This window comes from Parasteatoda tepidariorum, chromosome 6 (genome assembly GCF_043381705.1).
Source record: "Parasteatoda tepidariorum isolate YZ-2023 chromosome 6, CAS_Ptep_4.0, whole genome shotgun sequence".
Taxonomy (NCBI): Eukaryota; Metazoa; Arthropoda; class Arachnida; order Araneae; family Theridiidae; genus Parasteatoda; species Parasteatoda tepidariorum.
The window spans coordinates 28812010-28830846 of record NC_092209.1 but is presented as its reverse complement, the minus strand read 5'-3'; the positions used below and the strand labels follow the sequence as shown (position 1 = coordinate 28830846).

General features: G+C 30.4%; 2 protein-coding genes across 4 annotated transcripts in view; one reads left to right on the top strand and one right to left on the bottom strand.

Moving 5' to 3' along the window:
* The window catches only part of LOC107448326 (E3 ubiquitin-protein ligase UHRF1), a 41496-nt gene extending 36400 nt beyond the window's left edge, over positions 1–5096 (top strand). For 2 of the 3 annotated variants that reach the window (XM_016063476.3, XM_043052162.1), the window contains exons 15-17: positions 245–387; positions 2556–2654; positions 2834–5096. In XM_016063476.3, the coding sequence (XP_015918962.1) occupies positions 245–387; positions 2556–2654; positions 2834–2980 (389 nt within the window). In that variant the 3' untranslated portion in view covers positions 2981–5096. The remainder of the gene's footprint in view (positions 1–244; positions 388–2555; positions 2655–2833) is intronic. The other variant, XR_011636977.1, reaches the window with a different exon arrangement.
* A 2171-nt stretch (positions 5097–7267) lies between these two features.
* On the bottom strand, positions 7268–14253 carry LOC107448284 (uncharacterized). The gene is made up of 4 exons (XM_016063426.3): positions 14070–14253; positions 11984–12148; positions 8571–8744; positions 7268–7448 (listed from the first exon to the last, which is right to left on the bottom strand). The coding sequence occupies exons 2-4, from the start codon at positions 12126–12128 to the stop codon at positions 7312–7314; spliced, it is 456 nt and encodes a 151-aa protein (XP_015918912.1). The 5' UTR covers positions 12129–12148; positions 14070–14253; the 3' UTR covers positions 7268–7311.
* Between the last annotated feature and the right edge of the window lie 4584 nt (positions 14254–18837).

Below are 18837 nucleotides of genomic sequence, written 5' to 3'. Positions count from 1 at the left end.
TATTTTATCGTGATTATGTAAGTTTTTTAAAAATGTTTAAAAATTTTATTGGTTTTATGTTTATAAATTAAGAACTTTAAGCAATAGAATTTTTTTTATTACTGCACAGATCCTAATTATGAAAAACTTTTTTTTTTGTTTTTGAAAAGTGATTAAAAATATTTTTTGAGTGCTTAAAAAGTGCCTGTTTTTTGTTGAAAAATCTGACTATGCACCCTGTTAATGCTAATTTTGATTTTTATAGATTTGGGTTCTGATTCTACTAAAAAGAAGAGAAAAACCATTGCCTATAGTCTTTCATCAGATGTGGAAAATTTAATCAAAAAAGACAGCGTGAATAAAAAGATTTGGGATGAGTGTTTGGAAGTTGTCTCTGAAGGAGCTCAGGTTTTGTGTTTTAATTTTGACGCCAGTAGCAGAAAACCTCCAACACGTCAGTGGGTGCTGCAGATTATAGACAGCATCTGCAGAATATTTTTCATTTAAGTTTTATTTTTAAAAAAAACTTAAGTGGAGAAATTGCTGATACTCTTTTGAACAACTCTAAAGTTATTTTAAAGATTAAAAAGTTGAATTCCAAGAACATCACAAAGAAAAAAATAAAATTAAAAAAATATCCATTGCTTAACTACACAGGCTGAACTGTATAGAAATTTATACTTTTCAGTATTGTTATTTAGAGTTCAACTTAAATTTCAACAACATAGTTTTTATGTATGATTTTTAGGGACCTTAATTTTGCAAATTTTGCTACATGTATATTAGAATAAACTGGTCTTTACAATAATGATCTCTGTCTGGCTGCATTAGGGTTTCAGACAAATTTTAATTTAGGAAAATAGTGCTGCTGATTCTCTGCTACTGGGATATTAACTTATTTATTTTTGTCCTTGATTTATTTAAATAACTAATGTAATGTATTGATTTTATTTACATCTTAAAGCATTTTTTCTCACTGTAATAGTTTTCTAACAACAATAGAAAAAAACTTTTCAGGATATTCTTTCTTAGAGGTTAAGAGTACTTTAAGAAAGTTTCGTAAAGCACAAGGCTTTGTCCTTTTTTCCCTTTTTATTCTTTTTGGCTGTTCTTAAAATTGTAAATAGAAGCTCAGTACCAATACTGTAGCTTGTATTTATTTTTCCTTTTTAAAAATGAGATATTTTTCTTTACCAAGTCGCTTTTCACCATGTATTATGCAAAAGCATGCTTTTCACATTGTTCTATTCAGCGTTTTCACAATTCATTAAACAATCTATTTACTTTGGCGTACCGTCGGTTCATAGCGTATGAAAGCGCTATTAATTTGACAGGTTTGATGAAATTCCAGCAAGTTCGCGTGTGCGTCTACTGAGCTGGGTTCGGTGAGATCATTGCACTCTCATGTGCTACTACTCTATTGCATTTTGCAGGATATTTTCAATTTTAGGCTTCATTTTCCACCTTCTGAGATGGAACCAAAAAATCTCTAGATCATTTTATAATGTCTAATATAATCAAGAAAAGAGTTCTTTGTCAGAAACTAGTTGTTTTATAGTGATCATGTGTGCGTCTACTGAGCTGGGTTCGGTGAGATCATTGCACTCTCATGTGCTACTACTCTATTGCATTTTGCAAGATATTTTCAATTTTAGGCTTCATTTTCCACCTTCTGAGATGGAACCAAAAAATCTCTAGATCATTTTATAATGTCTAATATAATCAAGAAAAGAGTTCTTTGTCAGAAACTAGTTGTTTTATAGTGATCATGTGAAGTCTTTAAAAATTATTTTGCATTTTGTTAATGTATATAGTGCTTAAAAATATTTTTTGAGTGCTTGAAAAGTACTTATAAGGTGCTTATTTTTTGTTGAAAGATTTGGCTACGCACCCGGATAGAGCCCTGAGACAATGCAGGAATATTTTGAAGATGATTAGGCAAGAAATAACTTTAAAAAACACTTCATTTTCTTCATTTTATATTCCAATTTTTTATTAAAATTTTACATAAGTTACCTAATGTCTGTATTCAGCAATGTTTATAAAATGTGTGTTTATTTCTATCATCTGTATTCAATCTGAGGCCTGTCCAGGCCGAATTTACTACCGTTTAGCGGTACCTTCACAAATTCAACTTTAGGAAAAACGGTAGTTTCACAAAATAATGTTTCTTAAAATTTTATTTTTGTATCCCTTAAGAAATGATAAATCCATATTTTTGTGTTGATTTTTTAATATAGTTTTTAATTTTTCACAAATTATGTCTAAATTTTCACAAAATAGGTACCTTTCAGAAAAACCTAGACAGATCCCTGTCAATAAAGTTTATGAAACTGAAAAAAAGTGCTTAAAAGTGAATATGTGAATTCCCCCCCCCCCTCAAAAGTGATTATTTTCATTGTGTGTTTGTAAAAAGGGCTTAGTTTTCAAAAAGAATTTTTTTTTAATTATTTTAATTATTGAAATGTGCAATAAGGTTTTATGCGAGGAATACTTTCTTGGTGTCATTTTGAAAAACTGTGTAACTTGTAGAATTTTTGCGTGGATTGTAATTGTTCTATTTATTTATATTTTAGGAATTTTTGAAGAAAGTAGAAAGTTGTTTTTCCTGCATTTGCTGTCAGGAAGTTGTATATAATCCAATAACAACTGTTTGCTCTCACAATATATGTAAAGTAAGTTGATTAAAAAGTATTCTCTAGTGGTGAACAGTAAAATTATACAATAATACATTGACCTTTTTCCCTGAATATGACATCAAGTTTTTAGATAGACATATAGTTATTAACTGTACAATGTTTTTCATAAACATGTATGTAGGCTATAGTGGCTGATTATAATATTTTTTTTTCAGTCATGCATGGGACGTTCCTTCAAAGCTGAAGTGTATAGCTGTCCAATGTGTCGCCATGATTTAGAGAAAAATATTCTTAAGGATAAAAATGAAACTCTACAAAAAATCCTCTCCAGTTTATTTCCTGGTTATGAAGCTGGGCGTTGAGAATCAAGCTTTGAGATCCATTTTAAAATAAGAATGTGTTCGTATGAACCAATGCCATATTTTATATTCTTAAAATAATATTATTTCATTTTGTTGTGATGACAATTGCTTACCTTTTTTTATTCTTAATTGCATATTCATCTTAGCATCATCAAATTGTGTTGTTGTCCGGGTTAATGTATTCATGATTTTTCAAAGTAAAATTTTAAGAAATCTAATTTTTAAAAATTCTTTTTTCCACTTCTGCCTATCAAAAGCTCAGATGAAATGTATTACTTGATTGATGTGATACTTGATTTCTAACGAAATGTGATACTTGAGCTCTGTGATACTTGATTTCTAACTAAAATGATTGAAATTAATATTTAATAGACAGAAACTGGATGCTCCGAATTAATAAAACATTTTGATATAAATCAGATTTTTGAATTTTTTTTTTTCGTTTATCACTCAAAACTCCAAAACGTTCTAATAATTCTTAATATCATTTAAATACAATACCATAATTAAAATACTTAATATTTTTAACTGAAATCTTTAAAATTATTATTGTTTTATGATTGCAAACTAGTTGCTGAAAAAGCAAAATCAGTAATTTTTATGCCAGATAAACACCCTTATGAACTGTAATGATTGACAATTGGATATCCAATGAAATGTAATTAATTTAAATCAGATAACATTTTTAAAAAAAATAAACTGCAGTACCTCGATAAACCAATTTTCTCGTGTGACCATTCATTCCGAACAACCGATCCGGAAAAATGACTCGTTTGGGTCATCATAAAATTCCATAAAGGCATAGAAAGTAATAATGAAGTAATGAACTTGAAACTTTATATGATTACAACAAGTATAAAACATTTTAAAGGAAAAGATTAAGTACTTAATAAAAAAATATTTAGGAAGCAATAAAAAGATAATTAGGAACATTTATGTATTTAAAATATGTAGAAATGTTTGTTTGAACAAAAAATTTTCTGTTCACTGCAAAAAATAAATATTCGCATTAACAGATTCCTCTTTTTTCTTCTTTTTTTTCTCGGTAAATTAAGATGAAAACAGAAAATGTCTCATTGTTTCAAAGGCTTCATGGCACTCTGCAGATGTTTCTGGTAGTTGTGATTCCATTTCGCCGTCTTTATCTGCGTCATTTTACTTTTCAGTTTTTGAAATCATTTTTTTAACCGACATCAGAAGCTTTAACATTTTCATATGCTGATACATAAACATCAAATGTGATAATTCAATATTTCCCACTAGCTGTAATAAATCCTCATTTTCTTCTCAAAACAAAAGGGCTTCAATTTTCTTTTTCTTCTTCTTTTTTTTTTATGCCAGTAAAATTCCCGAATAATATATGCAGAAGTCTTCTAGTTACGAAAAAGTTCTAAACCGGTTTTGTTTACATTATAAAAATAGCATTTGTGATGAGACTATTGAATTGAGATTATTCATATGGGAAAACAAAATATATGATAACGATGAATCAAGATTCAACTATATTTTAAATTGCTCATGACAGAGTAAATACTATGCATTAATTATTTAAAAAAATTTAAAAGTGCATGTATTTTAACAAACATTAAACTTAATGAGTAAAACCACTTTTATCCACGTTAGATATTTTCTTTTGTTTAATTTATTCTATTTTGAACATTAAATACTTCACATAAATGACCTATCATTATTTCTTTGTACTAAGTCTACATTATCCATAAAATCAGACTTCTAAAAAAATAAAAATTACAACCCTAATAGATTTATAGATAAAAATATTTTCAACTTAAATCAATGATTTAAAAAAAAAAATAGTCAAATGATTTAAATCAATCTAACCCTAGTTGTTGAGGAAAATTTTAGATTTTTAAAGTCTAAGTTATGTGTTTATCTTAACATTTAATTGTGTTGTCAGAAATTATTGTAGATTTTTTTTTTTTGTGTATTAAGTTCTGTTGGCATCTTAACAACATATTGTGTTATGACTGATTGCAGATTTTTATACCTTAAGTTGTGTTTACAACTTAGCAGCATTTTATTGTAGTTGAACAAATGCATATTTTATATTAAATAATCAAATATTTTTTGGAAATAAATTCAGAAATTGTGCAATTAACCTCTGTGTATACTTTAAATATTTGTTTGTTCTGTGTTGAAACTTTGGAGCAATATTGTTGCCATACTTTTTTCCAAACGATGAAATTTTTACATGAAAATATTCATTAGAATTGTATCCACAAAAGTACTTTTAAGTTTCTAGAATCTCCACTGAATAACCGCACAATAAGCGGAAACATAATAATACCTTTATTTTATATCCGTCACTGAACAGCCGACCCAATTTTGGGTTTACAACTACTAATGTTAAACTCTGTAGTCTTGTAATTTTGAACCAATCCAGATGACAAGGAAACTCCTGGATCAGTACGCCCAGAGATATGATTTGTTATGGTAACATGCAGGACTTTGAGACTCGACAGATTTAATGTGCATCAGTCACCATTTACTACACGGGGAGTCTTCGACCGAACTAATGCCTTTATTGAATTAGAAATGTTTTTGACCAAAAATGGTCTCTTAAACAAATTGAAAGTGTGACTTATCATTTTAAGCCAGTCATCTGAGAGAAACATATTGGAGTAAAAAAAGCACAGAATATCTTGAAATCTGAAATCCAGCCTCGTTGCAAAGTACTATGCTGTCACATATTTTTTTTTTTTTTACTATATAATGTGGTTCAAAGTTAATAAAAATCTCAGAAATAAAATCAGGGTAGTTTTCAAACTGTGATTTTTATAAATCTGGAAAAATCCGGAAATTTAAACATCCGAAAAATCAGGGTAAATAAATAATGTTAAATTTAGGTACTTTAAAGTGAGATGTAAAAAACTGTTACAAAAACGATATATATATATTTTTCGGGGGGGGGGGATTGGTTTTGTAATATATTTTTTTTAAAAATATTTTCATGAATAATAGCAATTATAAGTGATTTGTAATATATTTTATGCAAAGGAATAAAACTTAACTGAAATTGAAATTAATTATAAAACTTTTACCACCTATTACGAAAATCGATAAAATAAGTCTGAGGAATGGATTTTCTTTTCCTTGGTATTTGTATCCAGCCTCAAAAAACAATTGACCCTAATATAATCGTAAGTTTTATTCTTGATATCGAGATCTACCCCCAAAATTTCAGTAATTAGAAATTGTAGTTGCACACATTTTATTCAGCAGCCAAGAATATGAGGAATTTTGATTGTAGTGTAGTAGCTAATTCCACGTGTGTGCATGGAAATGCTGCTTTCTGAATGCATTATTCATTTTTATTTTTGAAAAACTGTCCTATTATTGAATCACAAAATACATAGAGCAACAAAAAGATTCACGTTTGTTTTGTCTCGGATTTTTTTACACCCGAATTCAGCTCAGTTTTCAAAAATTCTGAATTATGAATTTTATTATCAATGTACACAACCAGATAAAGTAAAAGCCATCCAATCGATTAAGCTATCAGAAGATAGCTACCCCAAAGGGTGGCAGGCCAGGTAGCATTAAAAAATAAGGATGACCTCCTTTCAGATGGCAGGATGACTAAAATAATTAAAGGTGACTAATTGAAAACAACTTTTATTTGATAAACTCTGGTAGAAAAACAAACCTTTGTGACATTACTGGGCTATAGTACCAGGAAAAAGAAGCTATATAAATTTTACCCAGCTCAAAACAGATGGGCATCAGCTCATTTGCTACGTAAAGGTAAGGCAACTGATGCTTTATGCTGACCACATTGTCATCATCATGCTGTTGGTCTTGAAATTGTGGAGCTATAACATCAATGACCCCCTCGGCCAGCAACTTGCTGGCCGAGGGTAAAAATTCTGCTTCGTTGGTAAAAATTCTGCTTCTGGCTCTCACTGACGTAAAATATCCTCAGTGGTAGACAGAACTGGTAGGTTTTTGGGATTTTACTCTCCGTGTGACACAAAAGCATGTTAGTTCCATCAAAAAGTTCTTTAAGAAGGCTAGTTTGTCCCAATACTTGATCCAAGAGTTCCCTTGTCTTCTAAATGGGTTCAAAATTACTAGGCTACGGAGTTGAACATTAATAGTCGTAAACTCAGAATTGGGTTGGATGTTCAACATTGGTTATAAAGCATAGAAATATTCCTCTACTATTCACTGAATCACTTTTACTATGTATGATCCATATTAAACTCTATATTTAGTTCTTGTTAAATAAAATAATTTTTTTTTCTACTGCGTAATATTGACACAAAAAAATTATTCCAAAAAGGGAAGTTTGTTTATTTATAAAACTTTACACTTCAGTTCAAATTCACATATCTCTGTTCGTAAATTGTCTCAAATTTATTGCAATCGAAAAATAAAATCAAAGACCAAAAAGATCCTAGAAACGCTGGAATCGCAGCGACATACCATCCTTTATTTTCCCAGTGAAAATCTGAAAATAGAAATATTATGCATATTAAAAAATAAGTGGGTAATGATTCATTATTATTCATAATTAATCATAGTGTAATGATAAATGTGGTTATTTAAATTAATATTCGGTTTGGTAAAAAGAATTCTTAGCATCTGCTGTTCTCTTTAATAGAATTAAGGAGAAATTTTTAAACTATATGTTCTTTAACTTACAAACTTGAACTTATGTTATCTTTTATTCTCTTAAAAAATTATTTTAAGCATTGCTATTTATTTATAGTTATTTTTACAAAAGAGTGAGATTATAATGTATTTAAAATTTCTGACAAAGAATATTTAGTCATATTTAAAGCTAAAAGATTTGAAAAAATTCAATACCTTTCGAACAAATTAGAATTTCGAGGAAAAAAAAATCTTGTACTTCATATATAAAGCCGATCATTTCAGCTCATCTATTTTGAAGTCTGTAATTGCGTTTCAGCGGGCTGCAAAGCGGTCCGCATATTATTTTTCTCTATTAGTTCAAAAGTTAATAATTCTTCTAATTGTAAAATAAAAAAAGAGACTTTTTTCATTCCGTCCTATTCCCTGTACTTTTCTCTACATGCCTTCATAATTTCAAGTTTCCAAGTATAGATTTTGTGCATCAAATTAAAATTTAATGTAAAGAAAAGAAAGAAAAAAATCTGGGAAAAAGTACTTAAAATTGTAATACCTTTCGAACTAATTAGAATTTTGAAAATAAACTCTGTTAAGTTCATAAATAAATATGGCTTTTTCAGCACGTCTGTTTTTCTCTCTCTGTAACTGCATTTCTATGGGCTGCAGAGCGTTGTGCATGATATATTTTGTTACAAGTATCACAGTTTATAAATCTTGTACTACTTATTGATTGTTAAATTTTTTTTATTTATTTCATTGTTCACCTTCATAATTTCAAACTAAGTTAAGTAGTTTTTGCTCAGTGGTAGTATCATTTACGTTTTATATACAGAGGTTTTTTTTTTTTTGGGAACACTTTGAATTGTAAGGTATAGAAAATTGTAGCATGGAGTTCTCTCACCAATTTCGGTTTCAATTTGTAGAAAAGACAAACACTACCACCTGTAATACAAAAATAAAAGTTAAAAAAATACTGTACCTTGTTTTTGTGATATAGCAAAATAAATTAATACTCCTCCAACGACAAGTAATGCAAAGGCTCCAACAATTCCTAAAATTTTTATGATTTTAACAGTTAAACGACCAGCTTTTTGCTGCAATTGATTCTTCATATACAGAACATGTAAACGCAGCAAAAGGACGCAGATTATTTCTAGAAAAATAAACATATATCAGTTTTTATTAAGCAAAAGAACTGAAATTATTTATTATAATACAGGGCTGATTGTGCTCCGGACAAAATCCGAATTTTTCGCTAACAGTGATTGAAGATCCAGAAGTGTAAAAAAATCATTGATCATAGTTTCCGGAAATCAAACTTTCAGAGGTGGAACTTAAAAACCCAGTTTATTTTATTTGTTTGTAGGGGAGAGCCAGAGAGATACTTTATAAGCTTATATTCATGATTAATATTCATTTTTTATCAGTAAATAGTTGTTGTAATCATAAACTGAAAAAAGAAAGACATATTTGTAAATTTTAATTACTTCTCCAGGTCATCATATGTTATGTGTAAAATTTTAAATATATTTTAAGTAAACTTAAGAAATATTGAGAAAAACGAAGAATAAAATCTTGTTTAAATTTTTTTCTAATTTTTCAATGTAAACTGTTTTTTTTTTTTTTCAAGAAATTTTCCGGAATTTTGACTTGGGCTCACAATCTCCCCTGATAATATATCAATGACGACTTTTTTGAAAACTTACTTATTAGAGGCCTATAAAAATCATCACAACATCTATCTATAATTGTAAGTTTCTAGTGGTAGAGACATTCAAAGTAGAAACATTTTTGATACAAATTTTGTTTTCAAGTCTAGAATTTTGAATATTTCAGACAATTCATATCAATTTTTGGTTAATCATAACTAATAAAGAATATTTTGGTCGATAAGAATAACCAATCTCGATATTTTGTGAGTGATATGTAGTTACCAACCAAGAATAATACTAGCTTTCATCCACGAATTCAATAAATATTTCGATATTGTTCTTGCATTATTGCTTAGGATTAATATAATCAGATTTAATCTAAGTTACAATTTCTATTGAGTTTTTTCACTTTTAAAAGGAATTCATAATTATTTTTTTAAATTTATTTATAAAATAGTTTAATTATATTTAAGCACGTTTTGTTAATAGTATCTTAATTTTAACGAAATGAACGAATAGGTAGATTTAAAAAATAATCAAATGTGCTTGAAAAATGGATAATTAAACATGTGAATATAATATGCAACTATAAAAAGTAATAAATGAGAATTTTATTTGTTCACAATATGTATTGATAACCTTATATTATATAACATATTCAAATTGGAAACAGTTTTTATCTCTTTTCAGATAAGGTGACTAAAAAACTGGTAGTCCTAGAAAAAAAAATTTCTGAAAGAACATTTGAAAACTTTTTTTAAACTATTTCTGTTAAATGACTCTTGTGAGGGATACTAAAAGAAAACAGACATTTTTTAAATTCTAAATAGATAAAACTTCTTTGAAAAAAACGCGCTAAAAAGCAGCAGAAATTTCAAAAAAAGTAGCAATAAGGGAAACGAAGGAAATAAAAGCCGACGTCTTCAGGGGGTACCGGCCCCAGTAGCCATAAAACAAAACCATTTCAAATTGAGGGAGAAGTAAATTCCTAAATTAACTCCCTCAGTACCCCGATGGTTTTGTATAATCAGGGATGAGATTCTTCCGCGGATTTCCGCTTTTTTTTTTCAGATTTTTCCCGCTAATTTCAGCTGAAATTTTTTTTTTGCACAAGTTAAAATATTTTATGAGGAATTTAATTTTCCACTGAGTGAAATTATTGAAGTCCTTATTCCTCCCTCTGAAGTTTCTCTAAAAATCATTTCCTTGGGATAAAACTGGTTGGCCTTAATACAGGGATGAGATTTTTTTTGTCTCTCGAATTTCAGCCTTTTTATCAAAAACTCCGATTCTCTAAAAGTTTCTTTTTCTTTCTTTTTTTTTTTTTTAAATATCCCGCTTTTTTTTAAAAAAAAATTCAGTCGTTGAAGTAAAATAATTTTATTTATTTACGATTTTCAAAGATATTTTTACTTATATTAGCTATTTTCTCCGATTTCACGCACAGAAAATAAGATTTTCCGTATTTTTTATCCGTCGGCGGGATAGCTAGTATTTTCGTAATTCAGACGTCGCTGCATTTAAAATGAATACCTAAACTAGAAATTTAATCATACCTAGAAATTTAATTACACCTAAAACTAGAAATTTAATCTAAATAATTTAGAATTAAAAAAAATTTGTTTTCTTTTAGTATTGTAATTTTCAAATTTGGTTTTTGCTGCATTTTGCGCTTTTTCTTATTTGAAAAATTATTTAGATTAAATTTCTAGTTTTAGGTGTTTTCTAAATATTTTAAAACGTCAAAGGGGTTTTGTTGGTTGTCTAGGTTTTATATGCCTAATTAAGTATTTCCTTTTAGGTTTATTTTAATTCAATGCAAAGTAGTTTTTTATTTTCTGATTATTTTGTTTGAGTTTCTTTTCTAAATTGGTTATTTGTATTTCATGTTTTTTCCCGAATTTCTGTACAAAACCATCGGGGTACTGAGGGAGTTAATTTAGGCATTTGCTTCTCCCTCAATTAGAAATGGTTTTGTTTTATGGCTACCAAGGCCGGTACCCCCTGAACATGTCGGCTTCGGTGGTCATATTTTTATTTCCTTCGTTTATCTTGTGAGGGATCTTTGCTTAAGAAATATCAATTTGGAATCATAAAGCAGTTAGTTTTCTAATATTCGTATAGTAATTTTTTACTAATAGTTCTTTAGTTTCTTTATGACGCTGGTAAGGCTAAAGACTTATATTTTTAAAAATTTTGATACAAGTTCTCAATTTATTTCTGACATCTAATCTCCCGTTCTCCTTGTTTTTCGATTATATTTATTAACTTCTTTTTTATTACTTTTGATATCAAGTCAAGCGCTAGCTCATTATAAAATGAAGACCTCAAGAATGAAATTTTTCTACAACGGGTGGATAGTCAATCATCATTTAAAGTGGAGGGGGGGAATCGCGAAAACTTTCTAACCAATCAGAATTACGAAAAGAACTCTCGTTAATTTTCATAACTCTTCAAATTTACACTCAGTAACTGCGTTTTTGCAGTCCATCACGTTGTTTACATGACAATTTTTACTAAAAGTTAACAGTTAATTATTATAAAATATAAAAAATTTTCGTTCCATCTCTTTACTCCCTTTACATAATTCTACATATGTTCGCTACTATGGCGCTTACAAATTTTTAATATAGAGAGAAAGGCTGTTCGTATAATGTAGTTTTTCTATTTGAATCTAGTCTGAAATAAGTTTTTAAATAAATGAAGTGAAACAGATCATAATACGTATTTAATAAATTACCTAAATATAGAGATGTATATGTAGCTGCGAAATTCTGTTTCCAAGCAGAATAAAAAATTCCGAAGAGAGAGAAGAAAAAGGATGCAACCAATGGTATGAATCTCATCCACTGCAGACTTCTGTCTGAATCGTCTGTCGTCATCATCTTTACAGTGATTCAAATATCTAAATGCATAAAAAATTTACGTTACTGACTAAACAATGACTGGCATTTTAAGGCGAAGTATGAGAATTATTAAGAATTTTACTTGCTAGAAAGGCGAAAGATCTTTCCGGGAATTATGATAGCATGGTAGTAGATAAAAAAAACTGACCACCTTAAATAATTTTTGATTTAATGATCGGATCTTCACATTCTATAACTCCAATGAGTTATAGAATGTGAAGATGGTTCGAAGAGGTAATCTGAAATATGCTAATTAGTGATGACTGTATTTTATGTTACGAAATCAGACGCTAAAACGTACTTTCTCTGAATAAACATACCTTTTTTTTTCTTCGACGGATTGAGATTTCTGACCCCCCATATATAGCTGCAATAGTTTGGTCAGAAGTGCACTTCAAAGTTTGAACTCTTTAATGTTAATTTCATTTTATGCGTGTTTCGCTATATGTCGAGAACTTTTGAAGCGAATTGAAAAAATTTTACGCACAATAATAAAATGTGTTTATCCAAAGCTAATTCCATGCAAAAAAAAATAAATATTTATTAATTTATTTAAGAATGGTCGAAAAAATTTTGAATATTTAGGTTTGACAATTTTTTGCATCATTTTAAAGAATGTAATTTCATGTAGCAAAATAGGTCAAATAGTTCCTGAGAATTCGAATTTCAAGTATCTGATTTTTTTAAAATTCCATTGCTCAGGAACTATTCGACTGATTTTGCATTTTGATGTATAAAATTACATTCCTTAAAATGATGTAAAGAATTGTAAGCCTTGCAATTACAAGTTTTTTCGACTCTTATTTTATAAAACTACGAGGACCATCTCAGATTGTGGCTACACCCTATATTTTGGGGGTCAGAAATCCGAATTTGTCAACAAAAAAAAGATTTTTTTATTCAAAGAAAGTACGTTTTTATGTCTGGTTTCGTAACTTAAAATATCGTCTGCACTTGTTAATTACCATATTTGAGATCACCCCTATGAACCACTAAGATTGAGTCCTGGAAAGTCCTGGAAAAAATTATACTACTAAAGAAAAGTTCTAAAAATGTCGTTTGCTCTTCCGACCAATCTCGTGCTACTTCATAATTTTTCGCTTGTGTTACCCTCTAAAAAAATGCTTCAGAGGATTTTTTAAAAGCAAAGAAAAAATAATCTGATCAGTGATAATCTGATCAAAAGTTATTCAGTTATTCAAAAGTTATGGTCCGTTTTTCTTTTCTTTTTTTTCCCTCACTGTATATTGTCACTGTATTCTGTCTCTCTAAGGTTTGCTCTTTCGTTTTGATTCATAGTTGCGTTTGAATTTATGTTGATCAAGAAAAAACTAATACATATTTCTTCTACATTAATGCAAAAGTTATATTCATTAGTTTTCAAATTAGATTCAGAAAACACGTTGAACCTCAACTTTTGGAGAGCAGTTGTGTAGTACCACCGATTGGTTACCTGCAAGTGACGTTATCGTAGGTAAATAATGGCATTTTTCGATTCAGACGCTAATCAGGTTCGACACACGCGCGTGACGTCTCTCGCAGGTATTCAATTAAATCGTATTTAAATCACATGGTTAGACATAATCACTCCACTTCTCGAGTTGCAAGTACCCATTAATCGTGAGCCATTATGAGTGATCGCTTCGATCCTTAATTTTATTATTATTATAATTTCCATGTTTATTGTATTTTTTATTTTTTTTAAGATAACCCTAATATGTTAAGATAACCTTAATTGTTTAAATCAAAAACAGAATGAGCGTTTTAATCGTCGTGAAATAGAGAATTCATAAAACTAACAGTAATATTACGTTTATCAATCTAATTATAGTTATAACCATGAAACTAAAAGGTTATATTAATCAATATCAGAAAGAACATATTTGCCACACTACCTTTAGGATATAGAAGAATACTTACTGCACGATAACTCCAAAAGTGTTGAAATTCTTTCTTTCTTGGGTATTTGGAATAAAAATTTCCTACATGTTTTCACACATAAACTTCACGAATGATGGAAATTACTTCGTGTTTAACGAAGTACTGTATATCATTTACTGCTCTCCATATTCCATGATAATGACAGATTTAAACTAACACTGATTGAAAATATCGCGGACAATTCATATTTGTGATAAAGATTGTCTGCATAATTTTATCTCATTGTTTAATGGAAACTTAATCTTATCATAATTTCTTTCGTGTATTCAATTTTTAGAGGTGCTGGGAAACCATATAGATAAAACTATAGAGATAAAATTAAAATGGAATTATTTTTGAATTTCGTTCCATCCATTACTTTTCAGAACGCCGTTTTTTAGATTATGAAAAGAGCGCAGAAAGAAAAAAAAAATGGACCACACTGAATTACTTTTGATTAGTGATTGGATCTTCACATTCGGGGTCATTCTTAATGGCGGCTCGAGGGGGTGACCTCAAATATGCTAATTAATTAAAGTAGACGATATTTCGAGCTGCGAAATCAGACATAAAAACGTGTTTTCTCTGAATGAAATACCCATTTTTTATGGATTTGCGATTTTCAACTTCAAAATATGAGAGTTGGCGCGCTATTTGGAATTATGGAACTATTCGACAGATTTCGCTCAAATTTTATAATTTGCCACATAAAATTACATTCTTTAAAATATAATGTGAAATATTGTATACCTTACAATTCAAAAAATTTTCGCCTTTTATTAAATTTAAAAAAAAAAAATGTTTACTAAAGGTTCTTTTATGCCTGGATTTATCTTAGGATAAACGAATTTTGTACTTGTTTTTAAATTTGCTTTTAATTAGTTAAAAGTTCTCGCGGTATGGCGAAATACGCAACAATTTCAATTAACATTAAGGCATCCAAACATTGCTGCGTTTTCCTGACCAAATCATTGGGACCATATTTCCCAAATTCGCACTCTTGGCATTTCTGACAAAATTAAATTCCTAGTGCACTTTAGCATCCAAATAGAGTCTCGGTGCTGCCATCTAGTGTGGCAGAAACTAGATGTCCAAATTAACATGACCAACGGTATCTCACCCATTGTGGTGGTCCTGAAAGAGTGGATACTTCCTCCGGAGAACCCACTAGGTCTGCGCATCGGCAAGACTGATTGTGCAGCTCATTGGAAATAAAATAAAAACTATTTCCCTAACTGCAGCTATCCCACATAATTTGGGGGTCAAAAATCCGAATCCGTTGAAATAAAATATGTTTATTCAAAAAAAGTGCGATTTTGTGTCTGATTTCGTTGCTTAAAATAACGTCTACACTAATTAATTAGCATATTTGAAGTCATCCCTTCAAATCATTAAGTCCTACAACGTGAAGATTCGATCATTGCGTTAAAAGTTATTCAGGGTAGTCCTTTTCTCTTTTTTTTTTTAACGCACTATGCATATAATTTTGTTTCAATCATTCTGAGTCCCGCAGTGGACTGATCGTTAAGACACGGTTCCCAGCAGATCACCGAAGTCAAGCATCACTGACTGCGGTCCGTAAGATTTCCGGGGTTTTCCTCTTCATGAAAAGCGAAAGCCAAATTGATTACTGAAATACTTTTGAAAAATTTTAAATGAAGTGGATAGATCGTAAAGACACGGTTCCCAGTAGAATACCGAAGAGAGCACAGGCAGTCAGGATACGAAAGTAGGGGAGCCATCCCCTCTGCAGAGGATCAAAATTGTGATGGCATGTCTTCGGATCATCCTCCGGGATGTTTCTCGGACTGACGCCAATAGCCCATTGTGCAGCTCTAGTGCGATATAAATAAAGTACCTACCTATCTCAATAGCTGAGAGTTTTTTGGTAGTTTTAACCTGTGTAATTTTTAAGACGCAAGTCGGGGTTCTTGATTTTTCCGACCACCGCCTTCCAATTCTCTCCCTGCATTAAAACATTTGTATGCTATATAATTTTCAGGGGTGTTTTCATTAATTTCCATAATCGAACTTGCAACTTTCTCTGTCCCAAACCTCCTCATGCAATTTTATTTATTAATTGTTGCGCTACATGTTTATTTTACTTATTTATTGTTACACATCACCTCTGCAGAGGATCAAAATTGCGATGGAATGTCTTCGGATCAGCGAAAAAACTCTCAGCTATTGAGATAGGTAGGTACTTTATTTATATCGCACTAGAGCTGCACAATGGGCTATTGGCGTCAGTCCGAGAAACATCCCTGAGGATGATCCGAAGACGTGCCATCACAATTTTGATCCCCAGAGAGGATAGCACCCCTGCTTCGGTAGTCCGACGACCTGCAAGCGAAGTCGAGCACTTTACGGTAGAACAATTTAAAGAGGAACAATACTGCACACCCTCGGTACCCAGCAGACTGATCCAAGTGGTCACCCACCCGCATACCGACCGCAGCTAGTGATGCTTGACTTCGGTGATCTGCTATTGTTTAATGATAAAAGTTATAAAAAAAATTAGAATTTCATGTTTCGTGGTTAATGTAAGATTCACGTGGAAGACTTTTTTTAATAATTTCAAAGTTGAAATGTATACATTAAATCTATTTACCTCCCCAAATATTTTTGTTGTTGTTATTGTTGTTGTTAATTTACGTCGCACTAGAGCTGCACAATGGGCTATTGGCGACGGTCTGGGAAACATCCCGGAGGATGATCCGAAGACATGCCATCACAATTTTGATCCTCTGCGGAGGGGATGGCACCCCCGCTTCGGTAGCCCGACGACCTGCGCGCGAAGTCGAGCACTTTACGGTAGCACAGTTTAACGAGGACCAATACCGCACACCCTCGGTCCCTACGCAGACTGATCCAAGTGGTCACCCACCCGCACACTGACAACAGCCAGTGATGCTTGACTTCGGTGATCTGCTGGGAACCGTGTCTTAACGATCAGTCCACTGCGGGACCCAAATATTTTTAAATAAAGTTCTTCAAAGTCATTATGTTTAGCTATATTTTGCCACATATTTATGTTATTTTTATTATTGATCTAACTTTTTATAGTCGTAGATTATTTCTAATATATATATTTTTAGTTTTAAAAAGCAAAATAAAAAGTTTGCAAAAAGTGATTATTAAATGAAATGCACCTATCAATTCCCGTCACCGATTCACTAGGTTGGAGGAAAAAGTGATAACTAAGTTATTAACATATACCTGCCACTAGTTACTAACAGAAAATTTAAACCTTCAGGTCTAAGCACAAAGATGTATCCAACATTGCGGCGGGATTCGAAACCACTACCTCCACGCTTCGCGGATCGTTCAGGAAGGACCCCTGCTCCTTTAGTTTGTTTTGTGTGCATAGGTGAATGAAAATAGGTACCCGGGAACGTAGTTGCTGTGTTTCAAAATGTTTAATATTCAATTATGATTTTCAAGTTATATCGAATTTTGATCTTCATAAGAAGCGAACGTACTTCCTTAATTAAATAATGTTCTCTGTTTAGGATTATTTAATGTATTAGTTTGTAATTACATATATCTGCTAATTACTGAACTGAGCCAGAATTTTGTCCGAAGAATCTCAGCTTTTGATAGGGATGTTAAGACAGTGCATGGCTGAAATAGATAGCGAACTCTTTAAAAAATCTGCATCAAAACAACAACAAAGGTATATTTTGTTTTTATTGCGTAAGTCATGAATAATGATTGTTTTTATTGATAATATTTTAAGTTTTGCTTAAATATTTGATCTTGTGATAATGACAAATTAATGTTCAGACGCATGCATTAGAATATAATTTTCATTTTTTCCCTTTCGTTTTGCTACTTATGAAAAGATATTTATGGTTAACAAAACTCCTGAAATATATTCTTACAAAATCTTGTGAAACTGCACTAAATTCTTCAATAACCTAGTTTAAATGATGAAAAGATAACTATTACTATTTAATAATTACTTGATTTTCTCTTAATTTCTGTGCACCAATTAATTGTATCTCAATGAATGAAATACTTCAGTTTCTGGCTATTGCTTTTGCTAGTTTCAAAACCAATTTTTAAGTCTTTTTTTTTTAAATAAGTGAGTTTTTATAAAGTAAATTAATTAAATTTGTGAAAGATGTTGAACCAGTTGTAGTATCTTTTAGTTCGTACGTGCTACCCTAAGTTGGTAACAGCCAGTTTATCAGTAAACCATTTTTGTCAACACCTGTTGTTAAAAATTGATTTGTTAGGCAGTTGTGGACAATGAGAAACGTTACCAAATTACTGAACCCTAAAATAAAGCCTTTGATCATAATTATTAATATCTTGATAAAATCTAAAACCGGTTGGTGTCTCAAAAGGTTGGTGTTTTTAATTCCCATAATTCACTGTATATTTCATTTAATTAACATACATAATTTCTTGATTTTGACATACACTTTCTTCAATATACTTTTTATGCTTCACCTATTTTTGTTTTTAGTTTCATTAATATAATGTTATGTCTGACTTAGTTTAATTTAGTTTTGTGTCAGATTTCGAACATAAGTTATTAATATTTTTTACATTAAAGAATTTACACTTTGTTGTTGCATTCAATTTTATTACTTTAACGCATTAAAACGCTATAGCAATCGTATAATTATTTAACGTGCTTTACAGCAACACTTATAAGTCAGACGTCGCTACAGTGAATCCAGTTATAAGACCACTGTAATCAATGGTTCAGTATATTCAATATATAGGTTCACTATATTATTTAGCATATTGCAGTCGT

What these genes read in the sequence shown, in the direction of transcription:
- LOC107448284 (XM_016063426.3), bottom strand. Translation starts at nt 12,128, where the DNA reads ATGATGACGACAGACGATTCAGACAGAAGTCTGCAGTGGATGAGATTC. An exon ending in ATATACATCTCTATATTTAG is followed by an intron (nt 8,745 to 11,983) that starts GTAATTTATTAA and finishes TTATTTTTCTAG; the next exon opens with AAATAATCTGCGTCCTTTTG. An exon ending in TGCTATATCACAAAAACAAG is followed by an intron (nt 7,449 to 8,570) that starts GTACAGTATTTT and finishes TTCTATTTTCAG; the next exon opens with ATTTTCACTGGGAAAATAAA.